This window comes from Melanostigma gelatinosum (genome assembly GCF_949748355.1).
Source record: "Melanostigma gelatinosum genome assembly, chromosome: 21".
NCBI classification, from domain to species: Eukaryota; Metazoa; Chordata; class Actinopteri; order Perciformes; family Zoarcidae; genus Melanostigma; species Melanostigma gelatinosum.
This window is the reverse complement of record NC_136654.1, coordinates 14,720,857-14,742,043: the sequence shown is the minus strand read 5'-3', so window position 1 is coordinate 14,742,043 and position 21,187 is coordinate 14,720,857. Positions and strand designations below refer to the sequence as shown.

General features: G+C 42.1%; 1 protein-coding gene across 3 annotated transcripts in view; it reads left to right on the top strand.

Annotated features, from left to right (window-relative positions):
* Positions 1–21,187, top strand: part of LOC306794625 (ankyrin-1-like) — a 120,290-nt gene that overhangs the window by 24,500 nt on the left and 74,603 nt on the right. For all 3 annotated transcript variants that reach the window (XM_079292746.1, XM_079292747.1, XM_079292745.1), the window contains exons 2-4: positions 18,408–18,509; positions 19,009–19,107; positions 20,770–20,868. In XM_079292746.1, coding sequence (XP_079148872.1) covers positions 18,408–18,509; positions 19,009–19,107; positions 20,770–20,868 — 300 coding nt within the window. The remainder of the gene's footprint in view (positions 1–18,407; positions 18,510–19,008; positions 19,108–20,769; positions 20,869–21,187) is intronic.

Here is a 21,187-nt window from a genome sequence, read left to right as displayed (position 1 = left end):
TTACGTGAGAAGTTCGATATTCAATGTGCATTGAGTTGTTGGTAGGCATTTCTTAACTTGAGCTAGGCTAGATATTTTTACGCTACCTCCAATCTTTATTCTAAACGAGGCTAACATGTCGTGACTCTAGCGCTGTTTTTGAAGGAGAGTATTCACTTTCTAGCTGAGGTACAAGCGATTAGCTTAGTATAGCATAGCACAGACAATAGCTTACTGCAAAGAAACACAACAAAACAACATCTAACTAATTAAGTTATATTTAGTTTCGTGTATGTAGAACTAAAATGATATTCAGCGCTGCATGTAATATCATTCCTTCCATTGTTAGCCTCCCTTTTATTTTACCCTTATTTTGTAATGTATTCCAGGCCTTCAGTATGCATCCAATGGCGTGAACAGTATGGTGTGTTTTATGGTTCTTACTGGAAGCTGAAGAACAACAGCCATGCATTACGAGCACCGCTGAGACCAGTGCACCGTGCAGCGCGCTGCCATTAAAGCTATTAGATTCCATGCTGCAAGCAAACATGTATTATTGAACGACAAGCCGGGCTGTGTTTGTTAAGCTGCAAAGCCTGAACAAGTTGTGTCTCTTGTAGCGTTGCTGTCATTCCCGCTTTTTGAATTAGTTGATCGGTAAACTGACTATTGGCTGATTGACCAATTCAATGAGAGGCTGTCTGGCTGGTTGTGTGGGTGACTGGCTCTTTGGCTTATAGCAAAGCTGAAACCACACATCACAGTCTATTCAGCGCATGTTGGGGCATTGTCTTCTCTTCCTTTGTCTGAAGCATCCTTCATTTTAAAAACTGTTTAAAACCAATATTGATATTTGTGCTAAAAGCCATCTGTGTGTTGACCTTTTAAGGCAGTAGAAGAGTGTAATGTTTCTCCCAGCAGGGACTGAAAACTGGCAACAGCACAACGTCAGTCAGTGTTTGTAACCAAATGGGCTTCAAGGCAGCAAAGTGTAATGAAAACACAAATCTTGGCATACTTTCCCTTCCTCCAGCGTGTTTGCTTTCTCATTTTGGATCTCATGCTTGTCGTGATGGTGTGACTCCAGACTCTGAAGTGAAGTAGTTGCTTCACTGGCAATTTTAAAGATGTATGCAGATTCTGTAAGGAAGAAAGAAACAAAAAGTACATCAAATGGAGCTTAAAGTCTCAGTTAGTGTATGTATTGCTGGGAAACTTTATGCAAACATTCATGGTCCCCAGAGGACCGGACTCGGCAATATGGCCAAACTCTTCTATCAGAATATCACAATATAGCTGGTAATTCAATATACGAATAGTCAATATGAAACAATCACATGGTTTTGTAAACTCTTGTGTGAATTACCGTAGATACTTGACGAATAAAAAGTGTTTTTTAAAGAACTTCAGTGCAAAATAATACGATGTATTTGGGACATTTGGGTTATTATCAATTTAGATGACGTAATTTAGTTTCATAATAACTCTATCTATAATTTCATCATGATGTGATTCCATTGAAAGACGATGAACTTGCATATTGAATTGAGACTGTTGCTCCCCTGACTTTTCTTCTAGCACAACAATGAGGTCTACTGTTGTGGTTTGAAGTTAAAATCGAGACAACTACCAGAGGGCTTGTCTCCCTCATGATGATTTGTACATCAACAGTTAATGACCAAATTCCTGCAAAACTAATCACGTTCATATCGGCCTCAACTGCAGTTGTGCTGATTAGCTCTATAAATTATATACCTGCTACACATCATCATGTTAGCATTGCATGTGTTGACGTGAGCACACAGGAGAAGCGGTACACGAATGAAACCACACTGAACAAAGAATAGCACATAGAAAGAAATATCAAAAGCACAAGTACTGACATAAGAGTTAAAAGCAATAAATAACAAAGTAAAACAAAAGCGTGGAGCTCCAAAGCATCGCTAGTCTAAGTACATATGTTCTCTTTTTGTTTGAACATGTCCTGTAGGACTTTAAAGTGGTAATCTTGAAGAGTTTCACTTTAATAAATGTCTGTTGAGTCACTATCACTGACAAAGGTAACAGAATGGTGATTAAGCCGATGGCCCACTGATGAAAGTATTGAAATATTTATATATTTGCAGTTTTACAAACCGGGTGTCTGAGCACAAATTCATTGTTTTCACTCACATGGTGATTATAAATCAATGCAAGTTTTAGGGTTGCCACTTTCAGGAAAATGCAATTTCAACCGAATGAGAGAAATATGTATTTGTAAAAGATGTTTGAGCAGATGAAGATTAGGAGATTCGATAACCGTTTTCATTGGGGGGGGGGGGGGGGGGGTAGACTTCCAGCAAAGATCGCACAAAGTGATGACTTGGCTGTCCATTAACTTGAAGTGAGAGGAGAATTAGTGAGGGCGGATGGACTCGCTGCTTCTTCTGCGGTTTATTTTTGGGAAGGACTCGATTCTGGCTTCTTTTTTTTCTTCTTCATCTGCAGCTTCCACTCTGCTCCCCCATCCTATCTCTCTTTATCTGTCGCTCCCTCAATGCCGCCCTCCCTCCCTGCATCTCCGTCAGCTGGCAGAAGGTTGTATTGTTCAGCCATACTTCTGCTTCTGGGACTGGGGGTACAACACACACACACACACACACACACACACACAGGTCCCTTGTGACCAGGCATTGTACCACTTTAATCCCCGGGCACTTATTAAAGCCAAGATTCATATTTGAAGCCCGCTCCTTCTTGCTGCTCTGCATCTCTTTGTCCCTGTACTCCACCAGATCTGCTGCCCATCTTAATATTCAATGCTTTACATTGATTTTTGATTTCTGTACGTAGACACAGACTTTTTAAATTGAAATAGTGTGCAGAAGGATGCATGACGCTTCTAAGAAAGAAAATATTGTCTGTCAGCAGAATTGTTTTTTATTACTCAACTTTTTTTGTTGGGGAAACAATTAAATATAAACCAACCTGTGTTCAGACAACCTTTACATTAAAAAGCAGTCGTGCTTGTAAACCACAGACATTTGTTTCCAAATAACATCTTCTGCTTCAAATCATACAAAACATGATAATACTATGTTCTCTTCTGCATCGATAGAGCAACGTAGTGTGAGAATTCATACATTTAAGTTGTTTACTGTACAACTCAAACAATATGTACATAGATCAATTCATTCGGAAAATTTACCTGCAACATTTTTGAGAATCAATTATTTTTCAAGCAAAACGACCAAATATTCCTCAATTGAAACTTGTGAAGACTGTCTGCTTTCCTTTAACTCCCATTAAACTACACATCTTTGGGTTATTCACTGTTTTGATTGCATGGCAGATTCATTGATGATGTAACTAATTATCAGTAGCTGCAGCTGGCTTCTCAATCCAATCTACTCTTCAATCAGTCAATGAATCAATCACTTCGTCCCCAAAAGGCTATTGATTGTGCAGCAGTGAAACAGAAATACAGGACAAAACACAAAGGATATAAACATTGTGCATATAGATGTTGAATTAGAAACACATCAATAAATATAGGATACAATAATTAAAACGTATATATGCGAGTTTAGATGAAAGATGGCAGTGAGTCAATGGTTGTTGTACGAAACAGACATTTGTGTCGAGTGCAGCTGATTTTGCCAAACTTTTACCACCACGTCTTTATGTTTGACAGAATTCTGCTGACAGATAAAAGATCATTTGATGAAACAAAGTCATCAGGGACTCGTCAACATGAAACCCTCTCCTTCATTCTCCCCATTGTTGCAGATTTCTGTTGTTACAGAAACTGAGCGGAAATACTCATCAAACCGTGACAAGCGAGAGAAACTTATTTCTGTCATCAGAAAAAATGCATCATGAGTCATTTTCCAGTGTTAAAAAGGAAAGGAAACACATGTAACCACTTCCTCAAGAGCTCCACATGCCAACACTGACAATCTGAGACGACAAAGTCAGAAAGCAGTAACCTGACTGAGGGGAGAGCCTTTATGAATTATAGAACGACTCCATTATACGGAGCAGAGGAGGAACGGCCGCTGGAGCAGAGAGGAGAATAGAGAGCCGAGATGAGTCTGAAAGGAGAGGAAGGAGCGTTAGAGGAGCAGGCATGTGGAGAGGGGAGATGAAGACGTGCTGGATAGGAAGGCAGTCATGTTTTATGCCACCCTCGCGGCATCAGACCTCAGTGTTCGCTGTAACACGGCTGTAGAGGGGGTTGCTGGGCCAGTCGATTGGTGCAGAGCCTGCCAAGCATCGTGATTGGTGGATGGGGGACCACGAGGAGGAGGGTGTTTGGGGGGGGGGCGGTGGGGGGGTAACACATCCCCAACATACTCCAAAAAAGAGATAGTGGAGAGCGAGGAAGATGAAATCAAATTAAAATGAAGGGGAATTAGAGAGAGCGTGCAGAGAGAGAGATGGAGGAGAGCGATTGATGAAGACGAGGAAATTGGGTGATAGTCAGGCTTTTTACCCTCCTCTCCCTCCCCCTCCCCCTCCCTGCAGCTCTCTCTTCTCTCTGAAGTTGGAGATGGACAGGAAGAACTGGGCCAGTCCATTAATTTACACACACATACACACACACGCACACACACCCACACACTTCATTTCACTCAACACAACACTGTGTTTTCTTTTTCTACAGCAGATTAGTGTTGAGCACAGTATATTAAATAACGTGACTGAAACGACACACCTCCTTGTTTGTGCAGCTTTTACAGGCAGAGCTGCTGTCATAGTTGCTGTTGCCCAAATTAACTGAAGTCCCGCCCCTCGAATGCTGACCGGCCAATAAAAGCGTAGCATCATGGCGCTCCGACCAGGTTCAGAGGACTATCTGGCTCTGATCCACAGACTCTCCTGCAATCGTTTCATCATCTTCAGGCTGGTGGAGTGGATTTGGAGCTCGTCGTGTTAAACGTTGTGTAACACTGTTACAGTAACAGTGATACTCGTTTACCTGTTGAGGCTGGAAAGTGAAATACGTTTCTAAAACGTTATCGTTCCACATAAAAACCGGTGGAGCAAACATTATCAGAGTAAGTTAGCACATAGCCAACACTTAGTGAAGGGTACATTTTTTTAAAGTTAGCGCTGGAATAGACTAACAATGTGTTCAGGGTGTACAGTCTCTCATGTGGACAAGAATCAGTAGTCCTTGTGTGTTTTTAAAGAATTATCGGGTCATTATGTATAAAAGGAAACAAACTGTGTCGTCCTCACATGTCAAGGTGTCAGTGTATTAGATGATGGCAATAAGCAGCAAAAAAGGATCAGTAAATATATTAAGTAGAGCTACGGTCAGGGGAAGAACATGGGAGGGGGGGGGGGGGCAGGATTATTTGATGTTTCAACCCCTCCCCTGTGTGTCTCAGTGGGTGAGGTGTTGATGCACGACACACAGTCACGACAGAGACAGAATGTGAGTCTGTGTGTTTGAGTCAGAGAGTTCATACTGTATTCTCAGGGAGGTAGAGGACATTTTGAAGGTGAGCAGCAGGGAGGAGACCCGCCAGGATCAGACAGACGGACTGACGGACAGACGGACGGACGGACGGACGGACGGACGGACGGACACAGACACACAGACACACGGACAGACACAGACAGACGGACAGACAGACACAGACGGACAGACGGACACACAGACAGACAGACACACACACAGACAGACAGACATGCACACAGACAGACAGAGGCTAGCACACACAGTTCACTGGAGTATCTTACACATCCATGAGAGAGAAGGCTGTCCTGGTCTTATGTGGTAATATCAGGTGATGGAGGGCATCCTGAGCTCTTATTATAACAGTTTCCTCTAAAACAGGGTGGTATACCTGAATCGTCATTTTTCAGTTGAGTTTAGGCGGATTGTTTAAAAGACTATATAATCCAGCCCACCTGCCCATCACCAATCTATATTGATCTCGTACGTTGTGTCAACTCACGCTACGTGTTTTAATCGACCTTCCTGCGACTTAAATGCGAGCACTGAACGTATACGCATTACACCTCTGGTAGGAGTTTTTTAGTTATTTGTGTGTCATTATAAACATCAATTCGATTTAAGGGCGGAGTTGGCGATCTTGAAAACTAGCAAAGAGGATGCTTGATTTTAAATAGTATCCAACCAAAAAAACCAACTCTTCCGAACTCTTGTCCAATAAAAGTAGCGAGCAGCACCAGCTCCAAAAGTTGCTCAATAGCAAGAAAATCGTCTTGTCGGCAACACTGACAACCCGTCCCTTCAGGCCTCCCTCCAAAGCCACTCCCCCCCCCAAAATTATTATTATGAACGTGAACGAACATGGCTGTTGTTACTCCCCCAAGTTTGTAAGCTAGCAGCTTGTGGAAGACAGATTCGTTGATCGCTGTCGGGATGTGATTTGAATATCAATAAAAATATCAAAAACGTTTTTGAAGAAGATTACCAACAGTGCCTTTAAATGCGGTTTTCTTACAGAACCCAGAGGTTCTGGTTTCTCTTAAGCTCTCTAAGAAGACTAAACACAGACTGTAGGATGTTAAAGTGGAGACCACAGCCCAGCGTGGGCACGAGGCCCGAGAGTCAGCAGACAGAGGAAGCAGCCATGCTGATGTTGGACATATACAACTAAAGTGCTCTATTGATTTTCTGAGCAATTTCTTAATTGCCTTTTGACTCTTTGAGCGGCTGAAGTTAAAGGCCAATGCTCAAACAGAACTTCTCTTCCTGCTGTTGTTTCTCTTTACTGCAGATTTCATTCTGTCCTCATCTGGCTCTGTGTCTACTGTGTAACTGGGCCAGCGAGAGTAAAATAAATATTGAGTGCGGCAAACAGGCACTGGAGCAGCAGGGCGAAAAAAAAACCAAATAACAAGATATTTCATCACATCACGATCACCATCTTTCCACAGAAGGTCAAATGTTTTTAGTAAAAATCTAAATATGTTGTCTGCTTGCTTTTTCCCGATCAACTCTCCAAAACCCCAAAATTAGAATTTATTTATAACCCCATATTTGAGAGCAGCATGTCAAAGTTTTCACTTATCCAGTTAAAAACCTCCGCTCGATGGAGGGGCACAACATTTGGTAGCGACATTCCTGATCCTCAGAGGATGAACCCCACTGACTTTACTTCCAGCATCGGTCAGGCTGTGACTTTTCCTCGCTTATGCTTCTTTATTTTTTGTGTAGCTTCTCACGATATTGAAGCAAAGCAGATGTTGCAAATGTGGTGAAAACAGGGCTTTGCGTGTGTGCATGTCGGGGCGGTTTGGTCGCCCACGTGCAGCACCACCCGTCCCTGTTGGTGCACTGTGTGGGCCAGATGTTCATTTATTCATGAGCAGCACTCCATTCTCTGTCAGAAGACATTAACCAAGCAGTGCTACAGCAGCTTTCTTTCTTTCTTGCTTGTTTTGTTGTCATTTACATGTGTTTTTGACGCCCAGATGTTAAACCCAGGCAGCTGAGAGTGTGTGTGCTTTGAGTAGCCGACGAGAACCGATGTGTGTCTTTAGCATAGTGTGTCTACCTTAACAACACACCGTGCACACGCCCTCACATCAGCCACAGAGCCTGTGATCCAGCAGTAGCGACGTCATCTGCTGTCATCCAATGAGAAGAGAGCGGAGCAGATCTGCCAGCCAATTGCTCGGAGACCCAGTGAGGGACGGATCCTGCAGCTGACAGTGAAAACTAGTTGGAGGGAGGGTTTTCTTGATGTCTGGAGTTAAAACAGCTTAAAAAGACACGAACAATAAGCCCGATTTATGATTAAATACATGTAAAAGATCACAGATTCAGAGTCTCGTCACATTCAACTGCAGTGAAATGTGCCAGAGAGCAGAAAAGAGGAGCTGGAGAGTTTGTGTACGCTGTGTTTTTTTATTTTTTCATCCTCCTCTCATGTGCTGTGAGAGCGCTGAGACTGCAGTAGCTGAGCAGCCAATCAGATCGCAGCACCAGTCGGAGGCAGGACAACACACACACACACACACACACACACTCTCTCTCTCTCTCGCTCACTCACTCACTCACTCACTCACTCACTCACTCACTCACTCACTCACTCACTCACTCACTCACTCACTCACTCACTCACTCACTCACTCACTCACTCACTCACACACACACACCCTTATCTGCATATTCTCTGTTGATTTCATCATATATGCAATAACAAATAATGCGTTCCTTTGCTAAGAGGGAATGCACCTGCTTTTATGTAACCAAATATTAATATGCACATTTATAACTATTGATTCTAGATCAAATAAATAGTTTTGTCTACTTTCATCACTTTTCTTTCCACGAAACTGGGACAAACAGTTATTGTTTATATTTAAGGACAGTCGTCACACTTCACTGCTGCAGTCTGATGCAGTAATACTTGTGACCACTAGAGACTGATCGAGGTCCTGTAAATTAATGATAACTTGTTTGTGTGTGTGTTTTAGTTTTCTCCATCACACACACACACACACGTTATGTATGCGAGAGTATAGTGTCAGAATATTCCAAATAATAAGACTATTGAATTCCACAAAAGAGACACAACTATTAGTTGATTGACAGATAATTAATAATAATACAGTAAAAGTGTGAGCTGTCTTTAAAAACAGTGATTCATCCTGCAGTTTCTGTGCAAAACCATCAACCAACTCATTAAAATCCAGAGCCCTGACCCGATCAGTACATACTAATAAGTACCTGAGTACTCTGAGGAAACATCCTCGAGATATTTAACAGTTTAAATAGATATTTTTGTGATTCTTAGTTAAAACCACAAAACAACTTTTATATGAATATCTCTCATCTCTCTAAAGACTCTGACCAAACATCTTTCAGTTAGTATCAAAAACATGTTTGTTTTTATTAGACTTTAATATTTGTAACTCAGTCCACAAATGTGTTCAAATATTTCTAGTAATTTCACTTTACCTTTAAACCTACTACGTTTTTATGTACAATGTAAATGTGTATTTACAGAGAAATTAGGCATATTTGCAAATCGCTCTGTCTTTTTGGAGATGTGACTTTACACAACACAAAATATTTGTCGATCATAGTAAACATTTTTGAGTTAGACATGTTAAAGTCCAATAAAAAGTTTCATACAGAAACACATTGAGGTTTAATACAGAAGACCTGATGGTGACATCTGGATCCAGATCCCATCACCGTCCTACTGTGCAGGTTAATTTGATGTCAGTAGTTCTATAGCTTTTTAACACCGGTGGGGTCTTTCCCATCCCTCAACATTTAATGAACTCAATGCAGTGCTGCAAATTGAGGAGCTTCAGTTTCCACGGCAACCCCCCCCCCCCCTTCACAGGAGTTATAAAACACCAAAGACGCATCAGGATCATTAAACTGTGGCTCTGTGGGGGGAGAGTACAATGGTTGTGTGAGCCGCCTTCCCTTCCGCTTTTCTGTTGCAGCTGAAGGGAATAAATCGACAACATGAAACAATAAAGTGTCCAAATAGAAGCAACGCTGGGACGTTCTGCTGGATGTGATGTGTCAGTTAAACAAGGCTGAGTGCGATGACTCTGCACATCACTGAAGTTGACCCAGTTCCATTTTAATGCAATCTGATCTCCATTATCGTGTTTGTTTTCGGGAGCAATCGAGCCCTTTGAAAGTGTCCCACTGTACACCAGCTACACCCGGGTGTAGACCCCTCAGGTGTAGACCCCTTTAGGTTTAGCCTCAAAGCTCACTGAGAAGCTCAGTCTTCTAATGGACAAACCCAGAAATACTGATTAATACAGCCTTAGAAAAGTAAGCCAGTTAAGCATGTGTAAAAACATGGCAATCATTTCCTGGAAAAACGTCCTGCCTGCTGATCCCTTGGTGAACGTTTCCAGGTGTAGCTGGTATCCCCGCCTAATCTGGACCAATTTAGAAGGAGGAATAATGGGTGGAGACCTTCTGACCCTTAAAGTCTAGCTTGTCCACCCTCAGTGCCTAGTTCATGGCCTGGGTCAGCAGGTGTCTGCAGGCCTGAGAGATTAACATTGAGGCCATTTTTATTTTTTAACTTTTATTTTAATTTAGCCTTTATTTATCCTGGATAGTTCTATTAAGACTTAAACTCCTATATAGAGTCCTATCCAAGACGTCAGTATAAAACTGACATAAAAGCACCACCAGCAGACTTAAAACAAAACAAAAAATCAAAAACAACATAAAAATGTCCTCTAAAAGAGGCAAGTATGAGACTTACGGTAAAACAAACAGCAGATTGCATCAACCAATGAATTAGCAGTGTCGTGCAAAGACAAAATCAAAGACAAAATCATGATATTTCTCTCAAAAATGAACAAACTAATGCACTGAACTGTTTCACTGTCACTCTTAGCTGAATACGTTTTTCATATAAACTTGTGTTAGCTCACTTTTAATAGCATTTGTTTGAATGTTATTAACGTGGGTACTTAGAGGTTGTTCTGAGTGTTTTGTTTTAAGTGGCTAAAAGCAGTGGTGAGTATCTTCATGCATCATGTCTTATAACAAGGCTGATGGACATTAAGTGACTTCATCAGGATTAAGTGTTAAGCGTAAAGAGACTTAAACAGGACGAGTGGCTGCTGCCGGGATTGACCCTGTAATCTGTTGCAGTCATGAGTCAGACTTTGGTTCCACTGTATCTAATAGTTTATTTATTATTATTTATCATGTGGCCATACATTCATCCATCCTTTTCATATTTTTAGACTTTCTGGGAATGAGTGGTCGTGTATCTGCTCTCTACTTTACCTCTTTTCAGATAAGGAAGTCATGGTCGGGGTGCAATTTGATGATTTTTGAGTCTTTATAGCCTTTTTATTTTGAAAGTTTTGCAGATATAATTATGTTTACTTGTTGTAAAAAGCCTGCTGAGGCTCAAGGGGGAGCTCTACAAAGTCTGAAGCATTTGCTCATCTGATCCTTGGGTAAATGTAGCCGAGGATTAGAGGCTACAAACTGTTTTGGTTGGAAGAGGAGGCCTTAGCCACTCTGCTAACAAGTGGAGGGCTCTTTTAAAACGTAAAGCTACTGCAATGAACTAAAAATTCCTTGACCAAAGCGCTGTCGCATCATATAACCGAATTTAAACGTTACGTTTCTACGTAAAAACCTGTGGCGCTAATGTTAGCACATCATTAACTAGCGTGCAGTTAGTGACAGTGTGGGCTCCATGCTAACGTAGCTCTGACAGCTTTGGTGGCGTAGCAGTGGTGGGCGGGGCTTAGCAATGGGTCAATAAACTCAGACTGACTCACAGACTTTCTGGCAAAGTTACTAACTCTAATTGGACACATTAACGGATGCACTAACTAACATTGAACTTTCACTGCAGACTGACTGACTGGCTAGCCTTCTACCACGTTAAATGATGCGGTTTCCCTATTCGGTACCTGAGGAGCCCTCATAATCCGGCTAATCTGAAGCCTCAGCTGTGTCTGTTTGAGTCCCCCTGGCTGTGTTTACTCTGCAGCCATGCAGGAGACGGTGGATGCAGATATGTAGAGGCAGGTAGGGATTCCCTAAAGCATGTTTCATGCTCACAGACACATGACCGTTGCAGCTGTCGATGTGGATCAAAATTCCGATGGCGGTGCCTCGTGGTTTCCCTTTAACATTGTAGGCTTCCTCAGACGTTAAATAGGTTGAACTCAATGCAGCAGAGAAGTTCACCCTGATTATGCAAATGTCATCAAATTGATCTCCACATATGCTTTTCATATAATTCTCATTTTTTGGTAAAATGCCACCTGAACTCCTTCCACACCCAATTCTTAACAGTCACAAAACAATACATGAATGAATGAATGAATGAATGAATTTTATTGATATTGCGCTTTTCACAGACAACACTATCACAAAGTGCCTAACAGAGCAGACATTTAAAAGCATACCAAACACAATGTGACCCTAGGGTCAATAAATTATCTACACAGACAAAATAAAAAAATTAAAGAATAAAATAAAAAATAAAAAATAAAATAAAAATGTAAAACATATTTTAAGAGCAGGTCTAGGACATGGCTTTACTTTTACACAAACGCCAGCCTAAACAGGTGGGTTTTGAGCTGGCTTTTAAAAGTATCCGCAGTATCTGCGAGGCGTAGAGTTGCAGGCAGAGCATTCCAGAGCCTCGGGGCCACTGCCTCAAAGGCTCGGTCACCACGGGTCTTAAATCGTGTGCGTGGGACTGACAGAAGACCTAGAGCGTTTGACCTGAGAGTGCGGGCGGGTGAATAGGGGCGAAGTAGATCAGCTACATAAGTCGGAGCCTGACCGTGAAGTGCTCTGTAAGTGATGGTGAGAATTTTGAAGTGTATCCTAGATGCTACAGGAAGCCAGTGGAGAGATCGGAGTACGGGGGTGAAGTGAGACCATCGATTTGTCCTGGTGAGTAATCTGGCGGCAGCATTTTGGATGACCTGCAGATACACTGAGTGATGTGAAAAGTGAGTTGCAGTAGTCAATGCGTGAAGAGATAAATGTGTGTATGATCATTTCTAATTCAGGTGTTGATACTACAGATCTCAGTTTACTGATATTTCTTAGATGGAAGAAACATGACCTGGACAGCTGCTTAACATGAGGGTCAAACGACATGGATCGATCAAAGAAAATCCCAAGATTGCGCAGGTTGCAATGGGCAGCAGAGGAGAGTGGACTAATAATCTGCCTGATCATGGGGACAAACTCCTCTGGAGCAATAACTCGGACACATAGACACAAGATAACAGGAAACACAGGAACATCTGGAGGGAATTTCTTCAAATTTGGCACAAACGTCCACCTGGAAGAATTAACTGATTCGATTTGTGTGGGTTAAAGGTCACTGTTTTGGCCATAACTCAAGAATTCACGCGCTAATCTTGACAATTTTACACAATTGTGTAATAGAATAAATGATGATATTTTGGGCAGACATGGCTGTAAACTGCAACTTGACTCTTGGTCCCAAGACTGTTCCTAACACAACTTTTTAAAGATCGTGGTCTTGACTCGGATTCAACCCCTCAAAGTCTTGGTCTTGTCTCTGTCTCCATAGATTCTGGTCTTGGTCTTGACTCGGTCTTGACTCGGTCTTGATATGCTCTGGTCTTGGTCTTGACTCGGTCTCAACCCCTCAAAGTCTTGGTCTTGTCTCTGTCTCCATAGATTCTGGTCTTGGTCTTGACTCGGTCTCTTGTGTAGGTGGTCTTTACTACATCACTGCATGTCAGTCATTTTATTTTAAACTTTTTTCTTATCTCTGCCAGAGAAGTTAAGAAGGGAAACGACTCTTCTGGTGTAACTGCTCATGAATCATAGACATCCTAAACGTGACAAGGGGCCTCAACTACACTCTGCTTCGTCTTTTTTTTTTTAAGCCAGAAAAAGTTGGACCCAGTGTTTTTTATTTCGGTAAGATCTTAATCTGAAACCACGAGTACCTACAGCTGTCAGAAAAAACAGTAGTGAAGTAAAAGTATGAAGCAGCACAAACCTGGGAGGAACTTTCATTTCAATATTCTGCTTTTAACAAGTGGCTGGAACACACTCGTCCTCTGATCCCGTGTTGCTCCAGTGGGAGTTTAGATTAACGCCGGAAACTCTTCTGTCTCACCCCTTCCCTCCCCCCTCCTCCCTCCTCCTCCTACATGCTCTGGACTTTCTCACTGCAAGCCAGGTATTTTTAGCTGTGACATAATGCCCCTCTATCTCTCTCTCTCTCTCTTTCTCTCTCTCACACAGACCGTCCCTCCCCCTCACCTCCTCTCTCCCTTCTCCTCCCTTGCCCCCATCCCTCTCTCCCTAGCTTCCAGGCTATAGTGCTAGCTGCAACAGTAAGTGAGTGCTCAGGTTTCATTCTTTCAGCTGCAGGCTGAGAAAAAGCATGGCAGTGGAGGAGGCAGCAGACTATTTGGCAGAAGTAAGTCTCTACTGTCTGTTTACTGTAAAGTCATGGAGCGCTCTGACTGTAAACAGACTCCCCTCTCCCTCTCTCTCTCTCTCTCTCTCTCTCTCTCTCTATCTGTCTCTGCTACGTTGCATTTACGCTAATAAGATTTGCGGCTAATTTACAGCCAGTAAAGTGATGTTGTGTCCGGTTGTCACCGGTCCGGAGACATTGTCGGATGAGGTGGGACGTTGAGAGGTTGGAGGGGTCGTTGATGGGACGGGTCGCAGTGGCACCTCTGCTGCACCACTCTGCTGCAGTGTGCGTGGAAGTGTGTGTGTGTGTGTGTGTGTGTGTGTGTCTTTTTGCATTCTTAACTGCTTCGCTGTGATTGTACGTTTTATAAAGTCCTGTATGTTTGAATCTGTGCATGCAGTGTTTTGTGTGGACACAGTTTCATGTTGCAGAGTGATGTGAATGGAAGCACCTGACCTTGGAGGCTGCTGCATGCTCTGTGTGTTTGTGTAAAAGTAGGAATAAAAGAGTAGAAAAGAGGAGTAAAAGATTAGAAATTAGAAGAAGAGAGAGAGATTGACGTTTTGAATTCGTTAATTTCCTCATTAACTTAAATCCACTTAGTGAGGTAGAAGGACAGACCTTCATGTGCCCCAAACGTCTCCCTGAACCTGCTGATATGTGATATACAATATAGCTCATCGTTGGCTTACTGCAGCACCCAAGCAGCATTTTAATGCTCCTCAACTCAGATTTTAACATTTGTCTGAGCTGCAAATAAATCCAAGTAGGAGGGCTTACATCTCGTGTACTTTAGTGTTTAAAAGAATGCTGTTTTGCTTCCAGTAAACAAGTGTTTCTATACAGGAAGGCTTGCTGGTATGACGGACAATCAGTGTCTCGTCCCTCAGCGTCGTGTAACTGTGTTCTGGAAAGAGAGCGACCGTAGCATTCTTTGAATGTCTCTCATGGATAAATAAAGTTACACTGGCATGACAGAAGCCTCCGCTCTGCTGTTAACAACCATAACATGATTTTACACTAATCCGGAGTCTTTTTTTAGTATTTTAGTGTTTCTTTTGTCACCAACAAATCCATTTAAATGTGAGTCGGCCAAAGTCCTAAATCTCCACCAGCTCCCATCCAAATAAGACCACGCTTTTTGAAACGTCTTTTTTAAAGTTACACAATCAAACACATAACAGGACAGAAGATACAGATGTTTTGAAGCGCTGAAGCTTTGGTAATAAACTCATCAGTTACAAGACTTTCACAGAATACAACGAACAGAATATAGTCTCGTTTAATTCCTTTGAGTCAAGCTGCTGCCGCTAAATCCCTCAGACAAATAGTTGGATTTTGTTTTTGTTCATGTTTCAAACTCCAAATCATACCCATCGGATATTTTCAGATCATACATTTGTCCCACTTGTTATCAAACCATAAAATGGACAACAGCTACCACGAAACATTATTTTCTTGATTCATCACTTCATCGTTTGGTCTAAGAAACTGTCAGACAATCGTGAAAACCTGAAGATATGCAGTTCACTGAATGTTTGGCATTTTTTTACGACATCCAAACGATTGATGGATCATCATTTGATGGATCATCATCACTGCCCTCTAACCGATGAACCTTTAATACAGATATAATAATGTGATGAACAACTGCATTCCTGGCTCACGCCAACCGAAGTGGCACAGCACCAGAGACACCTGAGAGGCGGGATGAGTCAAAAACATAGTATTATGAATTTCTGACCGTTTACACTGACTTTGGGGCGGTTGAACTGATTTTTCGGGACAGTGGTGAAATAAATAGTCTGGAGTCAGCCAGCTGTTCACCAGCTGCAAAAACAACAACAATATGAACTGTATCTGCCGATACGACTCATCAACCAACAGCAGTCGGTATCAGCGGCACAACAAACGTGATCAGGGAACCGTTAAAAGTCTCATACGCTCCCTTTGTTTTCATGATTGAACCCAAAACATGCCTTTTTGTCATCCGCTGCACCGCTAGTGTCCTGATGTAGTTTGAGATTATGGTCGTTTGCTTCTGCTTTTGTTGCATTTCTTTAGATGGATGTTTGACTTTCTGGACTGTGTTTTAAAACGTCAAGTTGTGCATTTGTATTGTAAAAGAAACGACGTTTAAAGAGGGAAACCGTCAGCGTCTAATGGATTTAATGGTGAGATGTGATGACAGAAATGAGAATATCGTCAGTTATGATCGTCATGCTGAATGAAATGTAAGGCCGTGTGATGTGTCGCTCTTGTTGTCAAATTGAAGAGATGCTCAGCTGGACGTCAGTGCTCTGTGGTCAGAGTACTCTTATAGCGTGGTGCTTCATGGGATTCTGATAAAGCTCTGAGTTATGAGCAGCCAAGCTTTAAAAGGGTTGGCATTGTGCCTTACAACCGCTCTCAGGGTTTGAAAAGCCTTCACGGCACTACGGCCTCTACTGTCATAAGACATCAGAAACCGACCACAGCTTTTGTTTTTGAGAAGAATTCTTTGATCATACTTTTCCTTTTTCCTCCGCTTGTGTTGCTTGCTACTGTACTGAGCCTGGCTTCAGTCATAACCAATGACTGTATGTGAGCTGCACCTTTCATTCAGTCTGTGTGTTTAGCATCTGATTTATGACTGCAGGAGCTGGTTATGCCATCAGGTGGAAGGGATTCAATTCCAGGAAACTGTTAGTTGTATAAAGAAAATGATCCAATAACCTGTGAAAGATATTACATTCATACAGAATCCATCGTTGTTGGGGAGTGTCAGACTTTCAAAAACGCTGGTTTAATTATTTAAGATAAAAATTCATCGGCAGAACTATTTGTTTCAGCGTTGCATTGAAGGACAGGTGCCGTGTTTCCCATTTGTAAGGGGGGCAAACAGAGCAACAGCATCTTATGTTAGTCATATTCATTTGGAAAAAAGTACTTCCATGTATGAATATACTGTAATATATTCAGTGTATTGTTTTTCCACAAATGACAAACAGTGGCCTGCTCCATTTATGGTTGAGTGAAAGTACTGTCGAATGTCTCATTGAATGAAGTGAAAGATGTTCACTCATTGGTGTTATTCTGCTGGTTTACAGATGTTTCTCTTCATGTGGAGGCAGAATCAGATCAGACAAAGTCCATTTATTATGATTTCCATGAGCCTTGTGTTGGTCATCTGCTGGAGATTCATGACAATTACGTTTTGATGTAGAGTAAATAAAGGAAAACTTTAATCGTATGTTGTGACAATATACTAGGCCAGTGTTGGTGAGCTGGTTTCTGTTTAGTTTGCACTTTTCTGAAGTGATGCTGCACGAAGGAAGCAACAAGACTCAGCAACATGAACAAAACCACCAATGCAGTAATATAAATAAATAGTAATGATAGACTGTACTCAAGGGGCTTGTAAAATACTCGCAGTATCATGGCGCCCGGTAACCCCCACAGAATGCATGCTGACACCAGAAACACTCTGTGTGTGTTCATGTGTGGTGATGAACTCCGATAAGGTCCATTCACTGAGTGGGAAATGAGCTCAGCTGTCAGCTTTCTCCAACAATCCGTCTACGACAACAAGGATCACGGTGCAGCCAGCGTGACGAGACTGTCTGACACCGGACTGGAGCTCGTTAAATGACAGACTCAACCTGATGACTCTAACGGGGGAGTCACGTCACCTGTTGCTTTTAAAGCAGACGAGAACAAATCCCATTTAAATGAATGTATAGGAATAAAACCAGTTCATTTAACATTACTTTATTATGTGACTGTCATGTTTTAACATTGTTTCTGTTTGGTTTCCAGCTGTTTTTGACACGTTGCTATCTGGTCAGAATCTAATTATTATTATGGTATTATTGATAATTACCTAATAGTAGATGTTAGCATGGACTTGTAGCATTCAAATATAAATCCTGCTCCTAAAAATTCATAGAATAGTGATTGAAGTCTGGTGAATTATATTATATCAGATACAGAGTTTGTGTGCAAAACTAAGCTGCCTTTGTGTGAGTGGAACTGCTTTCTAGAGAATAACAGTGGAGTTTAATGTGTGGGTGTGTGTTTGAACACATGGGTGGGGTAGACTGAAGCTCTGCAAACATGAAATCAGAGACTTACTCTGATTATCTTCCTTCCTGTTTGTCTGCAGCTCTTCGTCCCACACACACATTTTAATCCAAGTATTCTGGTGCGTTCAACGTTTCTACATTATGTTAAAAAAAAAACCTTTTTATGAAACCGATAATTAAACCCCTCCTTTGTACTTTTTAAATTTGGTTATTTGTGATGTGATGAGGCTTCACTTCACCCTCAAACCTTCCGTTCATAAGATATTCTGTCTTATTCATTCAGCTTCTCAATACAACATTCACCAGCTAATATCATACGAGCCTTGAAGGATTTAACCGGCGGTATTGATGCTGTGACACGTTACAGCTTCTGACGAATGTGTTTCTAAACTAATAGCTGAAGTCACTTCTCTGAAGTTAATGTGACCAGCTGTTTATCTTTCCCTGTGTCCTCCTGCAGACGGATATAAATGCCTGTTATCTGAGATCCGCTCGGGCCGGGAACCTCGAGAAAGCTTTGGACTACCTGAAGAATGGAGTCGACATCAACATTTGCAACCAGGTGAGACACGTAATCACATTCGATCCTCAGCAAACAAGAGAAAACCTCCACTTAGTGTTATCTGTTTTAGGCTTTCACTGTCCCGCTGAAGTCTGTAGAGGTCTTTAAAAGATCATCTGCCCAAAGTCTGTTCTACAAAACATCCATAAAACCCTCCCTCACAGCTCTATACTGTTAAAGATCTGATAACGTGCAGAACGCTCACATATTTAAATGAAGGTTATAATATTTGTTCAGGGTTCAAGCTCTTGATTTTAAAATCTCTCTCTCTCTCTCTCTCCCGCTCTCTCTCTCTCTCTCGCTCTCTCTCTCTCTCTCTCTCTCTCTCTCTCTCTCTCTCTCTCTCTCTCTCTCTCTCTCTCTCTCTCTCGCTCTCTCTCTCTCTCTCTCTCTCTCTCTCTCTCTCTCTCTCTGTCTCTCTCTCGCTCTCTCTCTCTCTCTGTCTCTCTCTCTCTCTCTCTCTCTCTCCCCCTCTCTCGCTCTCTCTCTCTCTCTCCAGAACGGTCTAAATGCTCTCCATCTGGCCTCCAAGGAGGGCCATGTGGAGGTGGTGGCTGAGCTCATCAAACGCGGCGCCAACGTGGACGCTGCAACCAAGGTGTGTGTGCCACATAAACACACACACACACACACACACGCTGTGGTTTGCTTCGTCAGCTCCCTCCCAAAGTCACGTTGCTTAAGCAGCAGTAAAGAGAGGAATGGCTGCGTGTTAGCAGAGAGGTTGAGTGAACTGATTTAGTGGAAGGAAGCGAAATCGTCGACTGTGTTTCTATGTAGCATAAGTGACAGTGATGTAACTCCACACAGGGAATGTATCCATCAAGAGGAAGCTTAGTGACATTTTATGAGGCTGCATCTCTAAGTCAGTGGTGGAATGTAACTAAGTATAATTACTGTACTTTGCTTAAGTATCTCCATTTTATGCTATTTATACGTCTACTAAATTCCAGAGGGAAATATTGTTTTTTATATTCTGTTCACTCCACAACATCTGTCTGACAGCTTTATTTACTTCATGTGGCAACTGCAGCTCGCTGGTTGGTCCTTGAACCAGAAGTTAAAGTTAAATGCAGACGTCAAATTTCATGTTTGTACCTGAATGTATATGATGATTATATTTTAAGTTTACAGATGACAGTTATTCAGCCCGTACCAGTGTTGTGTTTACAGCTGGTGTCGGCTGCCAAAAAAACAAAACAGGTTTTAAGTGCATACAGTTATGCACTTAAAACCTGTGCATAACTGTTACAGTGAAGAGGTTGAAGCCCCAGTTTGTTTGCTGCATTTTTACCCCATGAGACACAACTGCAGGTAAATTCAGTACGTAGCAGTCATAGTACATATTGTGCTGTCTTGTGGTAATGCAGTCGAGTAGCAGTTCAGATTGAATGAGGGGAGGTGTGTATGTGGAGGTTCCAGTGGCAGCAGGAGTGACAACACGGCGACAGCTGCTGCTGAGCTGCTATAGCTGTAGCACACACGACAGGTGCATCCATTAGAGGTTCAGAGTATGCAGCTCACTCTCATACCAACTCACAGCATCCTCTTCTCCGTGAGTGAGATGGTGTTTCCTTCACTAGAGAGCTTCTCCTCTCTGCTGCACCGTCCTACAACTCTCCAGTCAGGAAGGCTCATGAAAGTGTCTCATTATAATGTAACAGGAAGTGACAAACTAAATCATTTATGTTGTTTTATAAACAGGAGAATCTAAATGTTAAGTAAGTAATGTCAAAGATATATTGATAGTACAACATGGAAAAAGTTACTTCTATCTTCAATTTGAGGGATAATCATTTTAAAACCCTCGTTTTTGAACAACTGCTCCTATAATTTGGGGGCTTTTAGAGGCTGGAAACAGGAAGAATGTTAGCTCGCTGTGGGCCCGTTTTTCAGCTTATAGATCTTTACATTTTGGGAAATTAGCACCAGTACAGTTATGCCGAATTAGCTATTAGCACTTCCTGTTTGCAGTGTAATGTGCAGACAGATATAACGGGATTACTTTGACACTGAAGTAACTTAAAAAAGATTCTCAGGCAGGTTCTGCAGTCAGAGTCCTTTTTAGGACTTTTTATTCTGATTATGAACGTTCAATCTGAGATAATGAGAACATGGGGATATCAAATCAAACTGAAAATGAAAATATGTGCATCGTGTCTGTGTGAAGGTTTGACTGTAATGATTTCGGGACTACTTTATGCACACGTTGAAAATGTTACAAACAAGTCTGAAATGTTTTTCCTGTTTTTCAAAGCAGAAAGGAAACACAGCCCTCCACATAGCTTCCCTCGCTGGGCAGACGGACGTGGTGAAGGAACTCGTCACCCACAGTGCCAACGTCAACGCACAGTCTCAGGTAAGACACACACACACACACACACACACACACACACGTCACAGAGCTCTCTAATTGTGGTATCATGTTTGATGGAAAGTCATGTTTGAGTGTGTGCAGTCATGCAGATGAATGCGTATACAGCTATTGTACAAACAGTATCTGTGTGTGTGTGTGTGTGTGTGTGTGTGTGTGTGTGTGTGTGTTTGCTGTGTCAGCAGCTCTGCAGTGCTTCCTCGCCCACATTCAATCGTCAGCACACACCCACACACACACACACACACACACACACACACACACAGATAGGAAGACAACGGAAAATAAAATCGCATGAACAGCA